This window comes from Macaca thibetana, chromosome 2, assembly GCF_024542745.1.
Source record: "Macaca thibetana thibetana isolate TM-01 chromosome 2, ASM2454274v1, whole genome shotgun sequence".
Lineage (NCBI taxonomy): Eukaryota > Metazoa > Chordata > Mammalia > Primates > Cercopithecidae > Macaca > Macaca thibetana.
The window spans coordinates 74,700,398-74,727,761 of NC_065579.1; the positions used below are offsets into that span (position 1 = coordinate 74,700,398).

The following is a 27,364-nucleotide window of genomic DNA, read 5'->3' on the forward strand; positions in this document are numbered from 1 at the left end:
TGCCTCAATTTCAGAGCCTGCTATTGGTCTATTCAGGGATTCAACTTCTTCCTGGTTTAGTCTTGGAAGAGTGTAAGTGTCCAGGAAATTATCCATTTCTTCTAGATTTTCCAGTTTATTTGCGTAGAGGTGTTTATAGTATTCTCTGATGGTAGTTTGTATTTCTGTGGGGTCGGCGGTGATATCCCCTTTATCATTTTTAATTGCGTCGATTTGATTCTTCTCTCTTTTCTTCTTTATTAGTCTGGCTAGTGGTCTGTCAATTTTGTTGATCTTTTCAAAAAACCAACTCCTGGATTCATTGATTTTTTGGAGGGTTTTTTGTGTCTCTATCTCCTTCAGTTCTGCTCTGATCTTAGTTATTTCTAGCCTTCTGCTAGCTTTCGAATGTGTTTGCTCTTGCTTCTCTAGTTCTTTTAATTGTGATGTTAGAGTGTCAATTTTAGATCTTTCCTGCTTTCTCTTGTGGGCATTTAGTGCTATAAATTTCCCTCTACACACTGCTTTAAATGTGTCCCAGAGATTCTGGTATGTTGTATCTTTGTTCTCATTGGTTTCAAAGAACATCTTTATTTCTGCCTTCATTTCGTTATGTACCCAGTAGTCATTCAGGAGCAGGTTGTTCAGTTTCCATGTAGTTGAGCGGTTTTGATTGAGTTTCTTAGTCCTGAGTTCTAGTTTGATTGCACTGTGGTCTGAGAGACAGTTTGTTATAATTTCTGTTCTTGTACATTTGCTGAGGAGTGCTTTACTTCCAATTACGTGGTCGATTTTGGAGTAAGTACGATGTGGTGCTGAGAAGAATGTATATTCTGTTGATTTGGGGTGGAGAGTTCTATAGATGTCTATTAGGTCTGCTTGCTGCAGAGATGAGTTCAATTCCTGGATATCCTTGTTAACTTTCTGTCTCGTTGATCTGTCTAATGTTGACAGTGGAGTGTTGAAGTCTCCCATTATTATTGTATGGGAGTCTAAGTCTCTTTGTAAGTCTCTAAGGACTTGCTTTATGAATCTGGGTGCTCCTGTATTGGGTGCATATCTATTTAGGATAGTTAGCTCTTCCTGTTGAATTGATCCCTTTACCATTATGTAATGGCCTTCTTTGTCTCTTTTGATCTTTGATGGTTTAAAGTCTGTTTTATCAGAGACTAGTATTGCAACCCCCGCTTTTTTTTGTTCTCCATTTGCTTGGTAAATCTTCCTCCATCCCTTTATTTTGAGCCTATGTATGTCTCTGCGTGTGAGATGGGTCTCCTGAATACAGCAGACTGATGGGTCTTGACTCTTTATCCAGTTTGCCAGTCTGTGTCTTTTAATTGGAGCATTTAGTCCATTTACATTTAAGGTTAAGATTGTTATGTGTGAACTTGATCCTGCCATTATGATATTAACTCGTTATTTTGCTCGTTAGTTGATGCAGTTTCTTCCTAGCCTCGATGGTCTTTACATTTTGGCATGTTTTTGCAATGGCTGGTACCGGTTGTTCCTTTCCATGTTTAGTGCTTCCTTCAGGGTCTCTTGTAAGGCAGGCCTAGTGGTGACAAAATCTCTATGCATTTGCTTATCTGTAAAGGATTTTATTTCTCCTTCACTTATGAAACTTAGTTTGGCTGGATATGAAATTCTGGGTTTAAAATTCTTTTCTTTAAGAATGTTGAATATTGGCCCCCACTCTCTTCTGGCTTGGAGAGTTTCTGCTGAGAGATCTGCTGTTAGTCTGATGGGCTTCCCTTTGTGGGTAACCCGACCTTTCTCTCTGGCTGCCCTTAAGATTTTTTCCTTCATTTCAACTTTGGTGAATCTGGCAATTATGTGTCTTGCAGTTGCTCTTCTCGAGCAGTATCTTTGTGGTGTTCTCTGTATTTCCTGGATTTGAATATTGTCCTGCCCTACTAGGTTGGTGAAGTTCTCCTGGATAATATTCTGAAGAGTGTTTTCCAACTTGGTTCCATTTTCCCCCTCACTTTCAGGCACCCCAATCAGACGTAGATTTGGTCTTTTTACATAATCCCATACTTCTTGCAGGCTTTGTTCATTTCTTTTTCTTCTTTTTTCTTTTGGTTTCTCTTCTCGCTTCATTTCATTCATTTGATCCTCTATCGCTGACTCTTTCTTCCAGTTGATCGAGTCGGTTACTGAAGCTTGTGCATTTGTCACGTATTTCTCGTGTCATGGTTTTCATCTCTTTCATTTCGTTTAGGACCTTCTCTGCATTAATTACTCTAGCCATCAATTCTTCCACTTTTTTTTCAAGATTTTTAGTTTCTTTGCGCTGGGTACGTAATTCCTCCTTTAGCTCTGAGAAATTTGATGGACTGAAGCCTTCTTCTCTCATCTCGTCAAAGTCATTCTCTGTCCAGCTTTGATCCGTTGCTGGCGATGAGCTGCGCTCTTTGCCGGGGGAGATGCGCTCTTATTTTTGGAATTTCCAGCTTTTCTGCCCTGCTTTTTCCCCATCTTTGTGGTTTTATCTGCCTCTGGTCTTTGATGATGGTGATGTACTGATGGGGTTTTGGTGTAGGTGTCCTTCCTGTTTGATAGTTTTCCTTCTAACAGTCAAGACCCTCAGCTGTAGGGCTGTTGGAGATTGCTTGAGGTCCACTCCAGACCCTGTTTGCCTGGGTATCAGCAGCAGAGGCTGCAGAAGATAGAATATTTCTGAAGAGCGAGTGTACCTGTCTGATTCTTGCTTTGGAAGCTTCCTCTCAGGGGTGTACTCCACCCTGTGAGGTGTGGGGTGTCAGACTGCCCCTAGTGGGGGATGTCTCCCAGTTAGGCTACTCAGGGGTCAGGGACCCACTTGAGCAGGCAGTCTGTCTGTTCTCAGATCTCAACCTCCATGTTGGGAGATCCACTGCTCTCTTCAAAGCTGTCAGACAGAGTCGTTTGCGTCTGCAGAGGTTTCGGCTGTGTTTGTTATTGCCCTGTCCCCAGAGGTGGAGTCTACAGAGACAGGCAGGTTTCCTTGGGCTGCTGTGAGCTCCACCCACTTGGAGCTTCCCAGCAGCTTTGTTTACCTACTTAAGCCTCAGCAATGGCGGGCGCCCCTCCCCCAGCCTCGCTGCTGCCTTGCCGGTAGATCACAGACTGCTGTGCTAGCAATGAGGGAGGCTCCGTGGGTGTGGGACCCTCCCGGCCAGGTGTGGGATATGATCTCCTGGTGTGCCTGTTTGCTTAAAGCGCAGTATTGGGGTGGGAGTTACCCGATTTTCCAGGTGTTGTGTGTCTCAGTTCCCCTGGCTACTAAAAGGGATTCCCTTCCCCCTTGCGCTTCCCAGGTGAGGCAATGCCTCGCCCTGCTTCAGCTCTCGCTGGTCGGGCTGCAGCAGCTGACCAGCACCGATCGTCGGGCACTCCCCAGTGAGATGAACCCAGTACCTCAGTTGAAAATGCAGAAATCAGGCCCGGCGCGGTGGCTCAAGCCTGTAATCCCAGCACTTTGGGAGGCCGAGACGGGTGGATCACGACGTCAGGAGATCGAGACCATCCTGGCTAACACGGTGAAACCCCGTCTCTACTAAAAAATACAAAAAACTAGCCGGGCGAGGTGGCGGGCGCCTGTAGTCCCAGCTACTCGGGAGGCTGAGGCAGGAGAATGGCGTGAACCCAGGAGGCGGAACTTGCAGTGAGCTGAGATCCGGCCACTGCACTGCAGCCTGGGTGACAGAGCGAGACTCCGTCTCAAAAAAAAAAAAAAAAAGAAAATGCAGAAATCACCGGTCTTCTGTGTCGCTCGCGCTGGGAGTTGGAGACTGGAGCTGTTCCTATTTGGCCATCTTGCTCCACCCCCACCTTCCTTCTGATCGAATAGGGAAGTACCTTTGTTTGAATCTCAGTAGACAGATGGCAGGACTTGTTTGAGAGTGTAAACGCATCATTCTGCAATCTGAATATTGTCCTCTCAGGTGACACCGTGCACAGCGGAAACTCTACCACTAGTTAGGTTGCTCACTTTATTTCCAACTGAACCTCTTACTTAGAAGAAGTATTTGCACCCTGCCTGAATAATGCCAATTATCTGTGACACAGGGGAAAAGAGTACTTTCTCTCCACCCAGAGCACAATATTCACCCAAACGCTGGAGGAGACACCCATGTCTGCAAATGATCTGCAGTACCTGTGTGAAAGTCTCATAAACAGAGTTTAGGCGAATAATAAACAACAGTGGCACAGATCAGGCCTAAGGACAGGAATCTGGTGGGGAGTGGGATGAGGGGGTACGCCATTTCACTGTGCATCTCTTACTCCATTGGCTTAATATAAGAGCAAGGCCTGTTTATGGCAAAAAACATAACAGGACAGAAAGATATAGAAAATAAAAATTTTAAGTTTTCCATTCACATGCCCTATTCAAAAGTAAATACTATTAAGTTTTTCCAGGTTCTTTATAGATTTCCCGTGTGTATGTGTGTGTGTGTGTGTGTGTGTGTGTGTGTGTGTGTCTCCCTCCATGGGGTGGGAGGGGTGAATAACACTACATTATGTGTACTATACTGTGGCATTCAGCCACAGAAATTTCTTAGTGGGTGGTTCTGTTAAAGTAATAAATACACAGGACTATAAAATGCTTGGCAGATCCCATCCAACCAAAATGAAATTCAAACTAGGTTTAAAAAAAATAACAATTTAAACAGCCTAGGCATTTTGAACAGCTTTATTAATTTCAAATCTTTTGAATGCTTATTGTTAAATGGGAAAGCTTTCATTATTGCCCCACATACTTATCAGGGAAATAAAACCTTTCCTTTCACTTGAAGTGTTTTGACAGAATTTCTGAAAACAAGAAAGGAAGGGCCTCCAGGGGAAAGCCGGCACACCAGGCAAATGAGATTCTGGCGCTACTGCTTAGGAGAGGGTCTATTTTCAGTGAGTTACTTACTGTGCCCAGTAGATATCACACAAAACCAGACTCTGCAATAAGAAGCAAGAGCTCTTCAGGCTACTTTTCTACAGAAGACTTTATAACGTTGAGTTGCTTTAGGTTTTATAAAAAGTTATAGTGGTATTTAAAGACATCTTAGACACATCAAATAATAATCGATAAACAATAAATCCAATAACAAATCCAACTCTTTTTCTTTTTCTTCTTGTCTTTATTTTACAGGAAGGACTTTTGTGGTAAGAAATCTAATAAAGTCTGGTGGCCAAGTCATCCTTTATTCTAAATATACACTCTCAGCTGAAAGTGGCTGTGGCACATGAGGGCCCAAAGTGTTGACATCAAGCTTCTGGAGCTGGGATACACCACTGGGCCAAGTGGACCACCAAACACACAGTGAAATCCTCGGGCTTTGACAGGGTCTCAAATGAACCTTCTATCAGAAACAGCATGTACAGATACAGCTTGACTAACTCCTTATACACAATGGATAGTCTATAAACATGCACTGAATGAATGAATAAATGATTTTGAAAATCAGCATATTGTCAAGTTGTCCCCTGGTGACAGGTCACATTCCTAAGGATACTGAACAGAAAAGGGGATAATATATGGTGCCAAGAAAGAAGTAGTAAGGTTATTTAAAGATCAGCATCTTTTCCGGCCCACAGTAAAACTGTGTAAGTGGATGAAATAAATCTGCAAAAATCCCCAAACCTTCTACTATACCCCAACAGGGTATGGCTTGGTTTTGTTATTTATTATTTACTATTTGATTTGTCTAAGATGTCTTTGAAGACCACTATGAATTTTTTTTTTTTTTTTTTTTTTTTTTTGTTGAGACAGTCTCGCTTTGTCGCCCAGACTGGAGTGCAGTGGCCGGATCTCAGCTCACTGCAAGCTCCGCCTCCCGGGTTCACGCCATTCTCCTGCCTCAGCCTCCCGAGTAGCTGGGACTACAGGCGCCCGCCACCACGCCCGGCTAGGTTTTTGTATTTTTTAGTAGAGACGGGGTTTCACCGTGTTAGCCAGGATGGTCTCTATCTCCTGACCTTGTGATCCGCCCGTCTCGGCCTCCCAAAGTGCTGGGATTACAGGCTTGAGCCACCGCGCCCGGCCTGAATTTTTTTTTAAACCGAAAATAATTCAGTATTATAAAGTCCTCCATGGAAAAGTCTTCCTTATTCATTCTTTTGTCATCCTGCTCTTTTTACCCATGGCAAATAACCAGTGAAGCTCATATCCCTGCCATGACTTTTTCCTCCTCTTGCACAACCTACATTCCTGACAATCCTGTTAAACTAATTTGCACTAAGGTCTAAATGACTGACATAGTTGAACCTATTCTATCAGGATTCTTTATTAAAAAAAAAAAAAAAAACACAACAGACATTCATCTTTAATCTTTTTAATGTCTCAGGATACTTTTATAGCCAGGTGAACCTTCCAGTACCTCTGAAATCACTGTGCAGCATGACGACCTCTGTGGCTACTCATGCACTAGGCTTTGCCCATACCTAGACTTATGCACTGGTCTCATACCATTTACAGTGATTTTAAACTATACTCCTCAGCCATAATCTGAGGAAAGAGGACCAAAATATCAGTTTAATTCCAAGCTTTGCTTGGCCAGAAGGAAAGCCTCTTCTAGATACCCTACTGAAAACAAGTCAGTGGTAGGCACCCACTTTATTTACATAACAAAAGTCCCATATATAGTGTAGTCAGTCACAATACTTAAAAGATTAAGCTGAGGGTGAAAGCTGCAAACACTGATTCCCCATGCTATGTTACATAGTAATCTAGAATATCTGTGGCCCAGATATAGACTAGTTAGCACTTGTTAGGTATAACTATGGTTTGAAGAATTGCTTGTAGCTAATCATGACACACATATCTGGCCTGGGATGTATATTTTGTAGTGGTTTCTCTGAAGAGATTTGCAAATGGAATTATTTAAATATGCTTATCATTAGCAGTTTAAAAAATGACACTTACTTTGGCAGGAGATTAATTTTTAACTTGGCAGCTGTTTTCAGACAGATTGTTGTCAGGTTATTACAGTGACTAACTTTGAAGGAAGGAGGAAATTTATGGGAGATTATTACGTTTTCAGACCTTCAAGCTTACAATTCCCAAAAGAGGCAAATTTTCTGTCAACACTGAGATACGGGGCCTCAAAAATGCTGCAATGTTTGCAATGCATCTTTAAGACTTGATTTCAATAATAACCCCACATGTCGAGAACTAAAAATATTCCTTAAAAGTAAAATTCTCCAAATATACTGTTCAATTGGTAAATTGGAGATTTATATGGAAGTACATTACAGAGGAGCAAGGTAATATATTGGAAAGGGCTCTGAACAGAAAGCTTGGAGACCTGCGTTCAGGTGCTAACTCTGAGATGATCACTAACCCGGTGGGCACCTGCAGATCTCGGCCTCAGTTTCCTCATCTGTTAGATGAGAGTATTTACAGAGGATCATTAAAGTGTTTTGGTGAAAAGTCCATGCACCTCTGAAACCAGCGCAGGTAGATCAAGTTTTGCCCAAGTTGTCCTGTAATGCACACAAAGACCACAGGGTGTCTCTCTACCTAATGCACAGCCTGGAAACCCACACACAGTTACCAGATCCCATTGCCCCTAATTTTATTGTCTTGACTTTCAGTCACCATTCGTTAGAAAGCCATGTCACCTAAAAGCCCAGACAATAAAACTGAGGGGCAATAACCCAAATTTATGTTTGGTTATTGGCTAGCAGAATAGAAAAGAGAAGGGCTTCTTGGAGAAATCTACTTGAACACAGCTTTGAATTTATTAGCAAATTTCTAGTTTATAATATAAAGTAACAAGTCACAAATCAAATTTCTATGAAACATCAGGATACACGACAGAAAGACCATAAAGTAGTCACCAATATTCCATCTGATTCCCTCTCATGAAAAAGAAACCCCAGATAATTATACTTCGAGCATCGTAGACGTGAGTAAGTCAGATTATTCTCAATCAGAAAAAGATGGCCCAAGATAACAAATTCACATCTTAGTTTAACGTAAAAAGCTCTCAGAATATACACTCTTCCAAAAATCTCAACCATAACCAACATGGAAATCTAATGTATTTTCCAATAAGAAGAAGCAAGAGTAAATTCAAAAAAATATAAAAAATGATTTAAACATTTTTTTTTTAAACAAACAGGCAATCAAATAAGATAGGTGAATTCATTAAAAAGATCCCCACTTGAATGTCTTGTAAGTCTTAAACTCAAATAATGCTCTTCAGTTCTCCCTTTGGGTCACATGAATCATAAATATAAAGGCACGTAAGAATCTCCCGCTGCAAGACTCAGGATAATATGGTAGGCATAGGTTTGAAACACAACAAAGAAGTCATACCTTGAAATCATATGTGGCATCTGGGTTTTCGTCACAGGCAATAACTTCTGGTGCCATCCAGTAGGGAGTTCCAATGAAAGTATTCCTCCTGCCCACAGTTCGATCAAGCTGGGCACTGACTCCAAAGTCCACTATTTAAGAGGAGAAAAGTAAATAAAGTCTATGATCTTAGGTTTTATAGAGCGATAAAATGAATGTGAATTATTTTATTGTGGTAAAATGTACATAACATAAAGTATATAATTTTGACCATTTTAACGGGTACATTTCTGGGGCACTAAGTACATCCACATTGTTGTGCAAACTTCACCACTATCCATCTCCAGAATTTCTCATCTTCCCCAGCTGAAACTTTGTACCTATTAAACAATAGCTCCCAATTTCCCTTGCCCCAACCCCTGGCAATCATTCTACTTTCCCTCTCTATAAATTTGACTATTCTCACTACCTTGTATAAGTGGAATCATACAATATTTGTCTTTTTGTGACTGGCTTATTTCATTTAGTATAATGTTGTCAAGGTTCATCCACATTGTAGCATGTGTTAGAATTTCCTTCCTTCTCAAGGTTAAATAATATTCCATTGTATTTTTGGACCACATTTGGTTTATCTGTTCACCTGTTGATGGGCACCTGGGTTGCTTCTATCTTTTCTATACTATGAATATGTTTTTAAACTGCATGTGTAACTGGATGAGGTGTACCAATGAGGAAGGCACAAAGAGTTACATTTGGTTACACCAAGGCTTCACAAGGACCAACAATAGGTGTTAAAAAAAAGTAAGCTTGGTTGTCATAAAGGGTAGTATTTTGGGGATACGAAGCAAGTGATTAAAAGCAAAAGTCTGGAGTCAGACTGCCTAAGTTTGTATCTCATTTCTGCCACCTACTAGTGGTATGACCTAGGGCTAGTAGATCAATCTCTCTGAGCTTCGGTTTCCTAATCTGTAAAATGAGGATGATGACATCTACACAGAGTTGCTCTGATGTTTATGAGAGATAATCTATAGAAAATTGTCATACAGGGCCTGGCATATAATATACACTCAACAAGTAACTGTTAATTAGTGATGCAAGAAAGCTCTCAGGGTAGCTTATCTAGTTGATACATATATAACTGCTTAGCCTATATAATGCATACTTTTGTTTTTAAAAGAGAATATTCATGAGATGAGAAAGTTTGGCCCCAAATGTTAACTAAGAAAAAAAATGGGTATCATATATTTCAACAAAAAGGAAGAGCAAATGTTTGAGATATAAACATAGAAGATGTTTAAATCTCTTTGAAAACATACAATCATATGGACAGTGATCCTTTTCTAGATGACAAGTCACATATCCTACTGGATATTTTTCAGTTCATGCTCTTACTCATATACACCAAACAGTCAAATGCATGTGGTAATTCTCTACTTTATTTGGACAGTCCCAGATTTGTTGCGGAAAGGGCTCTAATAGATACGCCAAAGAAAAGGATTCTCCCACTGATGCAAGTGGAGGTAATCAGTATGCACCTAAAGGAAAATATTGAGCATTCATTTTGTACAGGAGCCCAAGGTAATAACAAAATCAATGTAAATATAACTTAAACCTACAGGAAGATAGCAGGAATTGATTATTCTGAATATGCCTAACCGGGTATATTTTCATGGAAAAAAAATTGGGTCCTAGTGCTCTGTTATAGCAGCAACAATATAAACAAACTGTAAGATATAGGAGGCCATTTCAAACTTTGTCACTTCTAATCTTTGCTGAAACAAAGAAACTCAATTATTTCTATATATTGATTAAGCCAGTGGTTCTGTTCCCACATTATATATAATTCATTCCTCAGAATGCCTTGAGAAAATATTTTTTAAAATAGACAAACATTTTCCTTTCTATTTTTAGGGCAATGCCCTCCAAATCCACAGTGGCAAATTAACATTAATTTTTTAGAGCTGTTAATATAATCTCATCACTTCCTGCAATTCCAAGGCTCACAGGATTCTGCTCTTACCGAGTTTAACTTCTGCATTTTCAGTCAGCAAGACATTTTGCCCTTTAATATCTCGATGAATCACTTTATGCTGGTGCAGGTGACTCAGCCCCTGGAGTGATGGAGAGTTAAGAAGGGTTAATAGGAGCATAAGCCAACATGCCAATAAATTATTTTGAATGTTAAGGATCCAAAAACTTTACACTCACCCAGACATACTTTTCAGAATTATAATCACATCTTTCATGTGCTCATAGTGCTCTTCTAACTGTAGGTAACTGATCAATATACATTAAAATACACAGACAGTCCTTGCAATGCATGGTGCTGTGTTTAATGAAATGCTTGCATATCGGATCTGATTATCAGGTATCAGGGAACCACACAAGTGATTATATGGTTCCAACATGAACACGAGTTTCAGTTAATACTACTGTGAAAAGCGAGGACTGCCTGTATTTGCTAGTTTGAAACAGAACCATCTACACATTCTCTGTATAGAAAACTAACCTGATTTAACTGAATCCCTGCAGGATTTTTGGCAATATTTGAATTTAAAAGTTAAAATTTACTTTCTGTTATCCAATTTCATTGAATGATTGATTGATTGAGACCGAGCCTTACTCTGTTGCCCAGGCTGGAATGCAATGGTGTGATCTAGGCTCACTGCAACCTCTGCCTCCTGGGTTCAAGCGACTGCCTCAGTCTCCAGAGTAGCTAGGATTACAGGTGCCCGCCACCACGCCAGGCTAATTTATTTTAGTAGAGACAGGGTTTCACGATGTTGGCCAGGCTGGTCTTGAACTCCTGACCTCAGGTGATCCACTCACCTCAGCCTCCCAAAGTGCTGGGAATCCAGGTGTGAGCCATAGCAGCCGGCCTCGTTATACAATTTTAATTAAGCACAGTAAAATATTTCTCAGACCAGCCAAGAAATTTCCCATTGGCTTTACCCATTGTGCCTTACATTTAAAAAGAAATACAGTTTCTATTTCCTTTGTTGGCATTTATCACTATCATTTTTAGTTTATGCTATTTGCGACTTTGTGCTCATTATGTGAGATAATTATTCAGTGACAACTAAACCTGTTTGTGTTCCATTTCTTCATGAATTACTCTGTTTTTGGCTTCTTTGTGGTGTGAATTCTTTAACCTACAGACTTACTCTAAAGTAGTCAGATATTTTTCAGATAAATTATAATCTAAAAGAATCTAAAACTGGAGTCTTAAAGCGAATTATTTTATGCTAACACTTGATAATTCAATGTATCAGGTACCTAAGTGTACTTTATTATTTATAATTTTTTGTTCTTTTAATCTTCTCCACAACAACAAAGTCATGGTATGAAAAATGAAGTTGACAGGAAAAGAAACAAAACTGGATATCTGAATTCTCTTGTCAAAGAAATTCAGCATGAGAGTACAGAGGTCCAAGAAGACCCACATATACATTTAGAAATATCACAAAACATAAACCATGTTATAGAAGGGTTTGAGGCACTGGTTTAGGTCTTTAAAAATTGCCTTTCTTATCTGTTCAGTTTGTCACAAGGTAGGCATCTAGCAGGTTTAAATGTGTGGTTTTCACAGTGTTTATGTACCCTATAAATCCTTAAGAGAGGGACTGAAGATCCCTTTCCCTCCTTCACCACTGAAGTGGTTGAAAGCAGATACCAGAGCATGGAAGTGAGCCAAAAGTTCTTCTAATGAGATCATACAATGCATGGAGGTCATCTCTAAAACCTCTTGTGGCCAGAGACCTTTGGGTGATCAAGTGTCTCTTCCAGTGAGTCATGTCTGAAATGCCGGTATCATTTCCAAGAATGTACTGGAAAAGGAGGAACGCCATTGTTTCCACACATTGAGAATGTGTGAAAGGTATTGAGAGATGCTCATGTGATGAAACATCCCTGCTGCTTTTAGAACCAAGATGAGATCAAATGACTGATCCTCTGGAGGGTTCCCCAGCAGTGCAGAAAAGCGTATCGGGCAGATCCAGCCCTAGAGACCTGACAGGTTCTTGGCACCCACTGAGTGGTCAGGATGACTACATAATCCATCATGCTCTACTGAATGAGCAAAATTTTAAGTCAGAAATTCAAAGTAAGTTTGCATAATGGCACATCAAAACAGAGACAAACGTCAGATGTGAAGGAAATCAACAGCCAGGCCTCCTTGTTTCCCCTCAAATTTTGTTTTGTCTTCTGTTTAAAAACACAAAATATATAATTTATAATATTTTTGCCTACCCCAAGCCATGGATGTATGTGTTTTTTCTTAAGAGGTTTAATTTTTATATTTTTCCCATTTATATCTATAACCCAGCTGGAATAAATTTTTGAACATGGTATGTAGCAGGTATCAAGTTTCATGTTTTCTTATGGATATTCAACTGATCAAGTACTATTTACTGATAAAAGCACCCTTTCCTTTGTCACAGACCAGGTGTCCATATGATGTGGGTCTGGTTCCTGGATCCTTGATTCTGTTCCTTTGGCTATTGTCTAATCTTGTAACAATACTACTCTGTCTTAATTTATTAGTAGCTTTATAATAAATCCTGATAACTGGTAGCATAAATCCTCCAGCTTTGTTCTTCTTCTTCAAGATTGCCTTGGTTATTCTTGGCCCTTTGCATTTCTACATGTTTGAAAATCAGCTTTATAAATTTCCACAAATATACCTATAGGAATTTTAATCGGAAGTTCAATGAAACCATGGATCAAACTGGGTAGAAATGACATCTTAACAATATTGAGTAATCTGTGAAATAATATATGCCTCCATTTATTAAGGTCTTCTTTAATATTTCTCAGTGATATTTTGTAGTATAGAAGTCATTCACATCAATGTTACAATTTTAAAATTCCATTTTCTATTTGCCTTTTCCTAATTTGGTTTGCATTTAATGAACAGACATCATCTTCTTATGCCTTCCTTCTTTTTTACTTCTATGCATTTCATCCATTCACCCAAAGCATATAATCTGTCTCTCAAAGGCATACCTTGAACACACAGTAAAAAGTTTTAACTTTTGTTCCCTTAAATTAAGAAGGCAGAGCTTATAAATAAACAACAATGGCCAGGAAGATCCAGTAAGAATGCTCAGTAGACATAATAATCTCCATACTAGTAGGAAGGGATGATTAAGCTAGTCTGAATGAACTAAAATATGCCCAGTTACTTTCTTCTTCCTGAACTCAGGTCAGCAAATATGATACAATTGTCTAGATTTCCTGATTGGGGGATATATGGGAAAACTGGCCAAACAGGCAGTCTTGTTCAGCTATTTTGATTAGTTTAAGCGATTAGGTCACAAAGATTAATTTTTAAAGGTAAAATCAGTTAAACTAGGTTGTATGTATAGGAATGACTAAAGTCACACAATCCTTATAAACTTTATATGGTGAGAAGGTATTACAGCATTAGAGATAATATATTAATTATAAACTTTCACAAACAGATAAATGAGTGATCAAAACATCTCTTAAAATAATTCATTTCCTAAGTGGAACACTGTCTTTATGATCTAAAATCAGGTTTCTAATTGGAAACAGCATTGAAAATGAATCCCTTATTAAGATAAATCACCCAATGTCAACCTAAATGAAAATATGCTCATGGCCTATCTCCAGAACAGCGCTTACTTCCATCAGAGCAGACCTTCACACCAAACTACCACCAGCACCACCACCACTGACAGGATAAACTTTTAAAGAGTTTTTGATATGCTTATGAATTTCACTGGAAAGTCACAAAATTCAGTCCCTCCTAAGATATCATGTGTTGCTTGAAGACTTTGGGAGGTGGGCCAGTCCCCACTCGTAACCTACCCGTAAGATTTCCCTGCAGATGTATGCAATCCACTCCTCTTTCAACGTGTTACCCTTCGTGTTCTTGATCAGGTCGGTGACAGAGCCAGCACCACAAAACTCCATCACCAACTGGCAAAGGAAGCAAACAAACCATTATTTTAATGATGCTTCACAGCTTCCATTAAGTTGGGGTAAGAAAGCACAAGCAATTGGCTGCTCTGGAATGCCATTCCTGCAAAGAAAAAGTAATCATAAAAAAATATAAAACACAAGCTTTTACCTTCACATATTCCCAAAATGATATAAAGGAAACATTATTTGAAAATTTTTCAACCTGTAAGTTATAGTTGAAAATTCAGGAAACTCTCCATATTCTTTTTTTTTTTTTTTTTAAATGGGAGCAGGTAGGTGACTCAGACAAAATTGAGAATATCTCTGTTTTTACTCAGCAGTCAAATTTTCACATAAAAGTAGCATTATTCCCCCTTCAGAAAGAACTGTGGTTCTCTAGTGTCCCAACTTAGGGTTACAGAAGTGCACACTGTTTATGTTACTGGTTTGTAAGTGGCACTGTAGGCTGTCAGTGTAGGAACTATCTGTTTTTAATTAACTTCAGCGAATGTTCCCAGGAGGTTGGACACATCAAATAAATTCAATAAACAATAAACTCTAATTTAGCACCTTTCATGCAAAAGCTCCAAGCACTCTATAAATATAAACTCATTACAGTACTTAGCAACTTATAAAATAGGCAGAAAATAAACATCACCCTTACTTAATGGGGATGTAGAGACCCTACGGAAAAAAAAGCCATCTATGTGCTTTTACATGCATTTTCTAGGCTTAGAAAAACACATCCATTTCCAGACTTTTACCTTCAAAAATATCTTCAACAAAGGTCACCTTACTATGTACTTATGTATTTTTTATAATTATACAAAAAGAATTCAGAATAACTAGCAATCAATTCCTGACTTGGTAGTAGAGACAGAACTAAAACGGAGCCACAATAAAATCACATTGATGGCTTTGGCTTTGTCCAAATCTACATTCCTGATTTTAGCACTATGTTTCCAGGTCCTAAAAGATACTTCATCAGGCTCCAAAATCTTCAGGCAGAAACTATATTTTCTTTTTCTTTGTATACCTAATGGAAACTGAATAAAATCTCATGAAACGCATTTCATGAGTGAGTTTCCAAAGCCTGTTCTGACTTGTCTTCTTATGATTCCATAAAGGCTAGGGAAACCTTTCCACCTCTTCCAAGAAGCCAGAGCAGTTTCAAGACCTGTAAGTGTTTATAGGGAAATTTGGGAAGTGCCACAAGTAGATTACATTCCAACCAGATAAAAGTTGGGAAATTACAATATGTAATAGCCCAGAAACTATCAAAGACCACAAAATCATGTCAAAAAGGATTCAATTTGATGAGACTCCCAGTGGTGAAAGATGGAATAATTTGAGCATTGATAAGAGTAATAGCTCCAATGTGTAGAAACACTTTAAATGTGCTTAATTAAATGCCTTAACAAAGTCACCCCCCACCCAAAGGATATGACTGGCACTGTTAGAAAAAAATAACGAACCAACTTATTTTGAGAGCTGGCAAATAAAAGGAAAGACTGAAGAGTCTATACTGCCTTTTTTATACAAATCTTACCACTGGGTAGTTGAATAATAAAAGAGGGAAAGTTTCTCCTCATACAAAAGTAGGTATTCCATCTAATAAATGAAGAAGACATAGTAGAATTAGAATGCCAGCATTTTGTGCCTCCTAATAAGCTAGCAGACTCACGCAGTGATCATCAATGACTGTTAACATTTTAAAAAGTAAATACAATTTGCCTCTTGATAAAAGAACACACATTACCTAGGAAGTAGTACTGCCAAAAATAAAAACAAAAATCTGAACCTGATCAAGCCACTAGCTCCAATCACCAATTTACAGGAAATTCAGAGGACTGAGGTACATGTAACATCATGGGGATACAATCAACAAAATCTAGACCAGGATACTAGTCAAGACAAAGAGTTTTTTCAACACTTAAATTGCAAGGGAGAAAAAAAGAGATGCAAAGAAAACCTATAGATTTAAAAACACTTAAAAAGATATACCAACAAATAGAAATGGGTGCACCGTATTTAGATATTTTTTTTTTAAAAGAGAGATATCACAAATTTTGAGATAATTACAATTCTGAATACAGACTTAGATATTTGATGATACTCAAGAAATCTGCTTAATTTTTTTTTTTTTTTTTTTTTTTTTTTTTTTTTGAGACAGAGTCTTGCTCTGTCGCCCAGGCTGGAGTGCAGTGGTCCCATCTCAGCTCACCGCAAGCTCCACCTCCCGGGTTCATGCCATTCTCCCACCTCAGCCTTCTGAGTAGCTGGGACTACAGGCACCCACCACCACACCTGGCTAATTTTTTTTTTTTTTTTTTTGTATTTTTAGTAGAGAAGGGGTTTCACTGTGTTAGCCGGGATGATCTTGATCTCCTGACCTTGTGATCCGCCCACCTCAGCCTCCCAAAGTGCTGGGATTACAGGCGTGAGCCACCACGCCTGGCCAATATTTTTAAAGTGTAATGATGGTACTGTAGTTTTGCAAAAAGAAGGTCTTACCTTTTAGAGAAAAATGCCGAAATACTTACGGATAAAATTATATGACAGTTTCTTCTACAAATAGTGCTGAGACAACTGGATATTCACATGCAAAAAAAGTTATACCTTTACCTCACACGCTGTACAAAAAAATAACTCAAAATGGATCAAAGACCTAAATATAAGAGCTAACACGATAAAACTTTCAGGAGAAATCATAGGGGTAACTCTCCTTGACCTTAGATTTAGCAATGGCTTCTTAGATATGACAACAAATGCACAAGCACCACAATTTAAAAAAAAATAGAAAAAATTAATTTTATCAAAATTATAAACATTTGTGAATGAAAGAACACTATCAAGACAGTGAAAAGACAGCCCACAGAATGGGAAAAGTATCTGCAAATCATATATCTGATAAAGGTCTACTATCCAGAATATATAAGGAACTCTTACAACTCAATAATAGAAAGACAAGCAACCCAATTTAAAAATGAGAAAAGGACTTGAATAGACATTCCTCCAAAGAAGACATACAAATGGCTAACAATGACATGTAGAGATGCTTGATGTCATTAGTTATTAGGAAAATACCAAAACCACAATGAGATATCACTTTAAATCTACTAGGATGGATATTAATTTAAGAAGAAAAGAAGGCGGAAAATCACAAGTATTGGTGAGGATGTGGAGAAACTGGAACCTCTATACATTGCTAATGGTAATGTAAAATGGTACACGGTCACTGTGGTGAACAGTTAATGGGTTCCTCAATAAGTTACACATAGAGTTGACACATGATTCAGCAATTCCACTTCTAGATGTATACTCAAAAGAACTGAAAACAGGTGTTCAAACAAAAACTTGTATATGAATGTTCAAAGTAGCACTATTCACAATAGACAAAAAGCAGAAATAACCAAAATGTCCATCAACAGAAGAAGAGATAAACAAAATGTGGGATATCCGTACAATAAAATATTATTCAGCCACGGAACAGAATGAAATACTGATGCATGATATGTGGATGAATCACGAAATCATTATGCTAAGTGAAAGAGAAGCCAGACAAAAAAGGCCATATATTGTATGGTTCCATTTCTATGAAATATCCAAAACAGGCAATCCATAGAGACAGAAGCAGACTAGTGGATGCCAGGGACTGGGGGTAGGGGTAACAGGAATGACTACTTAATGGGTACACCATCTCCTTTTGGGGTGATGGAAATGTGCTGGCACTAGACACTCATGATGATTGCCTAACATTGTGACTATATTTAATCATAATGAGTTATACATTCTAAAGCAGTTAAAATTTAGGTAAATTTTATGTTATGTTTATGTTATCAGAATTTTAAAAAATGATATAAGTTTTGTTTCAAACTAACTAGAAGGGGCAACGTAGATGGGCATGTGGATGGGTGGAATTGGCTGCTGGTTAAAGGCTGTTGGGGCTAGTTTTGGGCACATAGGTGTTCATTACACTGTTCTGCCTATTTTTGTATATGTTTAGGATTCTCCACGACACAAAGTTAAAGAAAGTCCCATTATGCAGCAAATCAGGGTTCAATGCCAGCAGGATGGACCAAAGAAACATCTTTTGGTAGCAGGAAACGAATATTTTCCTGAGTTAGCAAAACATGTTTGTGTCCCTTCTCTTAAATCCCATTTTGAAAAGTACATTGACCAGGCCTCCTGTGAATACATCCATTGCTCCTGTATCAGCTGGAGAAAATGTCCCACCACTGAGCTCTATTAGGCCATGTAATTATAGCTCCCAAGGAAAGCAATGGAAGCCCAGTGACTCGAGTCTTTCAAAATTAGATTGGACAAAATACTTTCAAATATTCAGTAGAAAACAATCCTACTCTAGCCAGGCACTACTGTCAGTGATTTCTATAATTTGCTTTTCCATTCAGCTCCAGCTAAAGGCTGCTAAATTCCTTTCATCTCACTATGGAACAAAATGATTGTTAAATTATATAATGGAATTAAAAAACAAAAAAAAAGAAAAAAAAAACAGCACTTGCTAGCAATCGGTTCCTACAGCCACACAGCAACGCTGATAATTACTGCCACCGCACAGCAGGGACCCTCCCTCCCCATAAGTAACCTCATCACATTAATAAACAGAAACAGAGCTCAACATGCCAAGCTCAGCAGTGATAAGTCAATAACTTCACATCTCACAAGTAAGAAATAATGGGTCATTAACATTCTCCCTGAAAGAAAGTTCTCAAAGAGTTCATACTGGGATAATAATATTTTCTAACATTTACTGAGAATTTACCATGTGCCAGGCACTGGGTGAAGTGATTTACAAATACTTCGTTAATTCTTCTTCACCTAACTTCCTTTTTCTGTATTTGGAAATAGAGCTTAGTTACAGTCTGCCCATTATCCATAGTCTATGCTCATTAAGTAACTTGAGCACGGTGAAAGCACGTTGCTCCCTCAATTACTAGTTATGTGTCCTTGGGTATGTTCCCCAGCCACCCTGGGCTTAGCACTGTCTCTGTCCCCACCACTACCACTCTGATAAAATACAAAATAAAAGCATCGACCTTACAGGTTTGATGTGAACATTAATTGTGTCTATGGATATAAAGCTCCTAGCAGCCAAAAATCTCAAGATGTATTTATGATGTTTCTATTCTTTGGTCTATTTTGCATTTATAAAAATGCAAAAAGAAAGAGTTTCTGACATGGAAGATAGCATCAATACCTCCCTAATGTCCACTTCACTTGGATGGTGAAGAGACAGGTCTGAAAGATGTTTGCCAAAGGCACTGGGCACATTTTTCTAAAACCTCTATTAATGAAAGGGCACCAGGGACACATGTCTTTTTTTTAAGTTTGTACCACACAGCAAGAAGACACAGCGGTGCATTCCAGGGCAATGGATCTTTTTATTTGGAAGGCAGTAGTGATGGGGGTGGGGGAATTTTGAATGAATCTTACACTTGAAATTTTCACGCAACACCACCTAAATATACAACTGGGTCAGAAACTTAAATAAACATGCATACCACTTGAGAAGAAAGAAGGAAGGTCAAGCTGAAGGTGGTTGGGGGCAGGATGGGGACTTGGCCTGAACCTGGAAGAGGTGTCCATAAAAAGCACAGTGTGGAGCAACCAACTTATTAGAGAAAAGAATTGCTTGGATTATTTAGACATGGGTAGTTATTACTATCTAAATAACAAAGGTTAATTTTTAAAAGCCAAAGAGTTCTGACACATCACAATTTGCATGGTTGATTGTCAGCAGTTTTTGTTAGTCGTCGTGTTTCTGACAAGTAGGATGTTTTCTCGTAGAGGTTGGTCGGGGTTACTCAGTATGCCTTCCTGTGCTTCTCCCCTCTCCAGGACAGTATTTAAAGGGTCTTCAGCCTCAGCTGATTCCAGAAGACATTTCAGAATACTGAGTCAGCACTGAGGTTCTCTCTTCACAAGAGACAGGGGGCCTTTAGCATGGAATCACCAGATGTGGTCGCTTCTAAACTTCCCTTTCCAGCCCTAATAACCTCTGAAAGAATTTTAAAAGATTTACTCTCAAAGGCAGTCAAAGGTTTGGATGATTCCTGGGGTCTCTAAAGTGTTCACTCCCTTGCTAGTTTATTGGTTTTAAGTTCCTGTAATGAGAAACGAAGTCTTACGATGTTATTTTACAACTGCAGATACTTACCCAGTATACCCTGACAGGAACTAATTCCTCCCAAATGTCACTAGTCAGTCACCCACAAGAATAAATGACTGCTAACACATCCCTTCTCTTTTACAGTAAAAGGAGGGGTTGGAGGCAGGGGGCAGGAAGAGGTGCAAGCGGGAAGATGAAGGTCTTCCTAAAGTGAGAAGAGTTTGCACCAAGCAGTTTAAAGGGCACCCTAAGAAAATAATAGGGGCCAGGCAGGGTGGCTAACACCTATGATCCCAGCACTTTGGGAGGCGAAGGCGGGTGGATCACCTGAGGTCGGGAGTTCGAGACCAGTCTGACCAACATGGAGAAACCCCATCTCTACTAAAAATACAAAATTAGCCAGGTGTGGTGGTGCATGCCTGTAATCTCAGCTACTCGGGAGGCTGAGGCAGGAGAGTTGCTTGAACCCAGGCAGCGAAGGTTGCGGTGAGCCGAGATCATGCCATTGCACTCCAGCCTGGGCAACAAGAGCGAAACTCTATCTCAAAAGAAATAAACAAATAAATATAAATAAAAATAAATAATAGGAAGAATAAACTTCCAAGAACACAATTCTGCAAAGATTTAACCCAGAAACATCAATGAGGCACAGAGTATTTTCATCATGTGTGGCTGAAAATAACCACAGATCTCATCTGCATGATTTATGATAGTGGAAACAAAGTCCAAACTCAGTAACTTTGGTACAGAAGGCTGCTTTATATGCAAAAGGTAGTTTAAGTCTCAAAATATAAAATGTGTGTATAGAAATACAAAATATAAAAATTGGTAGGTATACATATGAATACATGTATCATTTCAATCAATTGAAGTAAAGTAAAGCCTGGGAATTTCAACTTTTAAAAAGCAACTTCAATGGCCTTTTACATTCATTTTTAAACTAGCATGTACTGTGTGTGTGTGTGTGTGTGTGTGTGTGTGTGTGTGTGTGTGTGCGCGTGTGTATAAAAAACCTCTTGGCTTCTGAATTATATTTTTAGACTGGGAAAGAGAATGCTTGAACCATAAATTTTAAGACTTCCAAAGATAAAAATTTGAGTTCCAAGGATGGGAAGTGTCCTAGACTTTGTAATAAAGCTTCTGGATAGTGAACAACTCTATACCTTGAACATGGCAAAGAAAGTTTCAATATACTGAGCCAACTAGTATTTTTAGCAACAGCAAGTCGGCCCAAAGGACAGGCCCACTATAAATGCTCAAGTTGCCTATGTCTAAAGAGACAGACAACCCAGAGTCAGTACGACAGCATTCAAGGAAATGTTATGGACATTAGCTGCATCTTGTATTTGGTGTCTGGAGTCAAATTTCACAGTATGCATGTAGAGTTTTCTGCATATATATATATATATTTTTTTTTTGGTAGGAATAAGTCACTACATGTCAATTTTGTCCAAAGATCCAATCATAGAAGCTAACTTTAAGGTTGAAGAAATTTGCAACTCCGCATCTCAGAATGTTACACCCAAATAGAAGAATGTGGGGTGAGGAATGGTGAGCCAGTTTTCAGACAGGTTGAAAATAGAAAAAGAAAAGAAATTGCTAGCTTTAGAGCATTTAGGACTAATCATCTTGATTGTTGAGGATTTTGAGAAACACAGCATAAGTAGGTACATAGACTTTGGCTCAAAAGTCATCTAAAAAAAGGAATCAAAAGGGTTGTATGGACCATTAGCAAAATAACTTTGAGTACATATCAAGTCTTCCTTTCGCTTAGATGAAAAGAAGTTTAAACAAAGTTCAAATGAAATTCTTTGGGACAAAAGAAGAGATCAATTGCACATTCTTATCAAAGAATCACCCATTATTTCATAAAATGGCTCTATTAAAGTTCAATTCACACTAGTTGCAAAGTATTAATTTACGTGTAGCTTCAGATCTGTTTCTGTCTACGTAACTTACCTTGTGTCTCTATAGGTCTTGCAAAGTGGCAGCTCTGAAACTGGGAGACTGTTTACAATCATTCCTCTTACCATGTTAGGCATATATATCTCTGCCAAATTCAACCTTTTAAAAATTTCTGCTCACAAATAACAAGACTAAATAACTCCTCCAGACAAGTGACCTAGGCTCTGTATATGAAGGAAAGGAGTTATTTACTTATAAAATAACAAACACTAATCAAAACAAGTTTCGAAAGTCTCATTTCTGATACACAGCACTAACAAAAGATAAATTTTTACTACTCGAAAGATTCAGCTGTGAGTGACTAATTTTTTTTTTTTTCCTACAACCTCCAGGTCACACAACGGTGGTTAAATTTTTAATGGCATTATCTGCAGTACTTAACATTTAAATGTTAAAACAAACAAAATTGAAGTGGGCATTATTTTTACGAAGCCAAGATGCCATAGCAATGTAAATCCAAAATACTGCAGAATTAGGTTTAGGAGTTGTGGCCAACATCAATGCAGAGTCTAAAAAAGGAAATGATGCTCTTGCCCTCATGAGGGCTTCCATAGCTTTTATCTTCAACTTTGGTAACAAAGAAGCTACTGGACAATTGCTAGAGGGGATGGTCAGAGCAGCCCTCCGCATAGACACGAGTCTGACAAGTGCAAGGACCTTTCATGGGTAGTTGAATGAGTTTGTTTCTTAGTTCATCCCAGTATCTCATTCTAAGATGATCTCACACAGGGGCTGGGCAAGTAATGTGAATACATGAAATTTAGTATGTATGGAAGACAACAGAGGATGTTGGGGCCTCTGGTGCAAATTAGAATTATATGTGCCCTTTACAGCTGGTACACTGCTCTAAAATATTGCTACTATTTGAAATTTCAGGACCAATATTTCTAGATTATTTATTTTTTCAAAACTTTTCCAGGAATCCAGACTTTTCTGTGAAACTGCTCAGTTTTCCTAATGTTGGCATAATTAAACCACCACCACCTTATGTGAACCAAACTCAACATATTTATCATGGCAGCATTTAGCCTCCAGGCTGCCAGTTTGCCAACTAAGAACTAGTATAACATTATCATTTTTATAAAGTAGAACCCAAATGCCAGACACACTGGTTCTGCTGAGGTTTGACTCTGGGTCTCCAGATTCCCAGGCTGTTAGAATCTTTCTCCTTAAAACGTACATGATATAATTTCTTAACTCTTGGCTCTGCAAGTGTACAGTGTTAAAACTTGATGAATAGTTTATTGAGCCATTACAGGGCAAAAATCTGCTATCTTACTTGACCACCCTACATTTCAGAAGATGATTACAAATTTATTTCCTGTTACAAGATATTCTAGCCCTGTATTATGGTGGTATCAAAAAAGACAGCAAAATATGCGTGAGTTCACATTGTAATTTTTGAGAAATTAGTTCATTTACTAAACAGTATTTCTCACTGCCTCCCAGTGTCTGAATGGCATGCAGCAAAATGGAGAGTCTCTCATCACTGATAGGCAGCAGAATGAGATGTTGTGTGTCAGAGCTTGCCTTGTTTCCGAGAGATCAGAATCTTTATTGAAAGGGCTCCCTTTTTTGATTTCCGGATCAGACCCTGAGCAGTTGATAAAGGAGAATTACTTGGCCATTATCTGAAGTAGTTGTATTTCCACAAAGAGCTAGTGCTAAACAAGAGTTTATCTCTACAACAAGACTGATAGGATTCTTACAGATTATAATTCAATCAGACACCCGAAACAGGACACATATTGGCTAGTGGGATATATGCAAACCTGTCTTCCAGACACAGCAAAATAAATATCTGGGGAATATTTCATGTAGTCTGAATACAGGGAATAAATGTTAGAAAGTGTTGCTTTTAGTTGCTTTAGGCCGTGCCTCTATATAATTCATAATATTTTTATATAAACGTAATCCTAACAAAATGCCATTAGTCCAAAGAGTCAACTATCTATGACCTTTGCAATTATTTGATAAAACATTCCCAAAGCGCCTAATGCACTTTTCAAAATGTATTTCTTAGAGTTTACAGCACTCTTATTAGTAGCTAACAGGCCTTACTATCCTCTATGAATATTGGGTAAACAGAGGAGTACAGATTAAAGGTGAAGTCAAACTAAATTTAAACATAAATCTTCAATCCTATTTAGAACATCAGCTTCTCATATCAGAACTATTTTTCGTGACCAAAGGAGACGAGTGTAAGGTTTAAGGGCTTGATTCTGGAATCAGACAGCTTGGGGTTAGCTAGCACGCCGGCTTCATCATGGACTTGCTATAAGACCTTGGACAAACTTCTGGACTCTCTGAGCCTAGTTTCCTCCATCTGCAGAGTAGGGATACTTAATTTGCAGAATGACTGCAAAGATCTAATAAGATAACATGACAAAGTAAACAAGTATAGTACTTGGCACATGGTAAGCAGGTGATAAATATTTCCTACCATTGTTCTTATTAACACAGAATGCCCCAAATTTAGAGAGTCAGAGGCCTGGGAATAAGTATGTACTGTTATATTTTATGACCGTGTTCCCACCAATATTGTAATCTGATATTAATTTCCTAACTATTATGTTTCTGTCTTTCCTCTTCCTAATTGTTTCTTGATTTGTCACCACATAGAGCAACTAGGAAAAGAAATGATGCTCTTGCCCTCATGAGGCCTTCCATAGCTTTTATCTTCATCTTCGGTAACAAAGAAGCTACTGGACGATTGCTAGAGGGGATGGTCAGAGCAGCCTTCTGCATAGACACGAGTCTGACAAGTGCTAGGCCCTGTCCTTCAAACTTGGCAGAATGTAGGAGCTGTAACTTCCATATTTTGTCACCTGCAGTTAATTGCATTGAACTGAAGTGGGGTAAGCCAAATGTGATGGCAGAATCCATCCCCATAGGTTCCAGTTTGGAAGTGCTCACTACTTACAGATCCCCTTCGTCAAGTTCAGGAAGAGGATTCACTTACTAAAACGGTTCCTTAACTGGTTTCCTGTTTCTCTCCTTGACCCATCTGGTCTATTCGCAACCCAGCAAATGAACTGACCCCTTCAGTATGTGGGTCAGATCCCATCCCCCTCACTCCACCTTCAAAACCTTCCATGGCTCTCCCATCGAATGCAGAGTAAAAGCCAAGGTCTTTTCAATGGCCTGCAAAGCCCTGCATGAGCTGGCCCCAGGTTGCAGACTGTTAATTTCTCAGAAAGATAGCAAGGGAGCTCTGGGGGTTCTTTTTATGAGGGTACTAATCCCATTTATAAGGGCTCCACCCTCATCATTGATCACCTCCCAAAGGCCTCACCTCCTAATACCATCACTTTGAAGGTTAGGATTTCAATATGTGAATTTTGGGGACACACCAATGTTTCGTCCATAGCACATTGCAACCCTTACCTGCATTCCCCATTAATACTCTACCAGGCACTTACCAGTTTCCAGCATCTTCTGTAATTGTCTTATTTATTATGTTTATTGTTTGTAATCTACAGCAAGAATGTAAGCTGCATTAAAATAAGGACTTTCATAAATTTTGTTCACTGTTATATCCTGAGTGCTTGGAAGACTGCCTTGTGCCTAGCCAGATATATGTATATATACTAGCCATGTATATATATGATGATATGATATATATACACATATACATATATATATGTATATACAGATGAGTAAATGAATATATGGAGATATATATGTTCATATATATATTTTATATTTATATATGGAAGAATGAATGAATGACTGGGGAATAAATAAATGAACACATACACATCAGGCTCTTGGTTCCCAGCGACAACAGCCATCTCCATGAGAAGAGCAATTGGTCAGGGTGAGAACTAGTGGGAAGTGACTCATTTCCAGAGTACAATACCTTCCATTAACACCATGCAGATGCCAGCAGGCGTGCTGCTTTCTCCAAGTACCTATCTGAAAATGGACTGAAGATTTTGCTCACTTTTTAACAAAAACTTCCAGGGGGCTTTCACAGAACTTCCGACCAAGCTAAAGTGTTATGTTTTAGGATGTCTGCAATCTGGTCCTGCATCATCCACTAATGAGTTTTGAGGCCCGGGGAAAGTCAATTAACTTCACTGGACCCAGCAAAGTCTATCATGACTAATTCTCCTTCCAGCTTAAAACATCCCAGGATCTGGAAAAAAGTGAAAAAGAGTCAAGCCCTATTGACCACCCCTCTCCTTCCCTCAATCAACGAGTTGTAAATAAACACCCCAACTACCCCAATTTTAATAATTCAACTTAATGTGAAAACCAACTATCCTATCTGGCCCATCTCACAAAATGAAGGAGATTAATAGTTAGGTGTGGCTTATCTAGAAATAGCTGTTCCAGCTCAGGTGATAAGCTGGGAGATGGTTCTAAAGCTATATTAATGCTTTTTTAAAATTGAGAACCATAGCCCTGACCAAAGAAAACACCTTTCTACAGACAACTGTAAAATAGCTATCATTCCTTGGCTATCATGAAAAATGCTGCAATGAACACAGGAGCTCAGATGCCTCTTTGAGATACTGATCTTATTTCCTTTGGAAATATACCCAGAAGTGGGGTTTCTGGATCATAAGGTAGTTCTATTTCCAATTTATTCAGAAACCTCTATAGTATTTTCCATATGACTGTACCAACTTACATTTCCACCAACAGTATACAAGGGTCCCCTTCTCTCTACATCCTCACCAACAATATACAAATCATTTTTCTCTTTTTTTTTAATTTTAATTTTTTTGGTAGAGATGAGGTTTCATTATGTTGCCCACGCTAGTCTCAGACTCTTGGGCTCAAGCAATTCTCCCAGCCTTGCTCTCCCACAGTACTGGGATAATAGATATGAGCCACCACGCCCAGCCAATATACAATTTTTATTTGTTGATTATATCTTAATACAATTGGGAGAAAAAAGTCAGGATACCAGTTTTCCTTGGGGTGGCAGTGATTGAGAGGGAGCACAAGGGGGACTTCCAGGGTGCTGATAATGAACTGGCAGGATAATAGCTATCATTCTCTACGTGTCATCTGCTGCAGCTTCTGGCAATTCAGGGTCATTGCTAAAATGCTAAATTGTTGACAATGTAGAAGTCCTT

The 27,364-nt window shown here is 38.7% G+C and overlaps 1 protein-coding gene across 9 annotated transcripts in view; it reads right to left on the reverse strand.

The window, feature by feature from the left end:
* Nucleotides 1-27,364, reverse strand: part of TNIK (TRAF2 and NCK interacting kinase) — a 408,855-nt gene that overhangs the window by 131,754 nt on the left and 249,737 nt on the right. For all 9 annotated transcript variants that reach the window (XM_050780052.1, XM_050780051.1, XM_050780046.1 and 6 more), the window contains 3 exons: nucleotides 14,087-14,197; nucleotides 10,275-10,365; nucleotides 8,276-8,406 (listed from right to left, as the gene is read on the reverse strand). In XM_050780052.1, coding sequence (XP_050636009.1) covers nucleotides 8,276-8,406; nucleotides 10,275-10,365; nucleotides 14,087-14,197 — 333 coding nt within the window. The remainder of the gene's footprint in view (nucleotides 1-8,275; nucleotides 8,407-10,274; nucleotides 10,366-14,086; nucleotides 14,198-27,364) is intronic.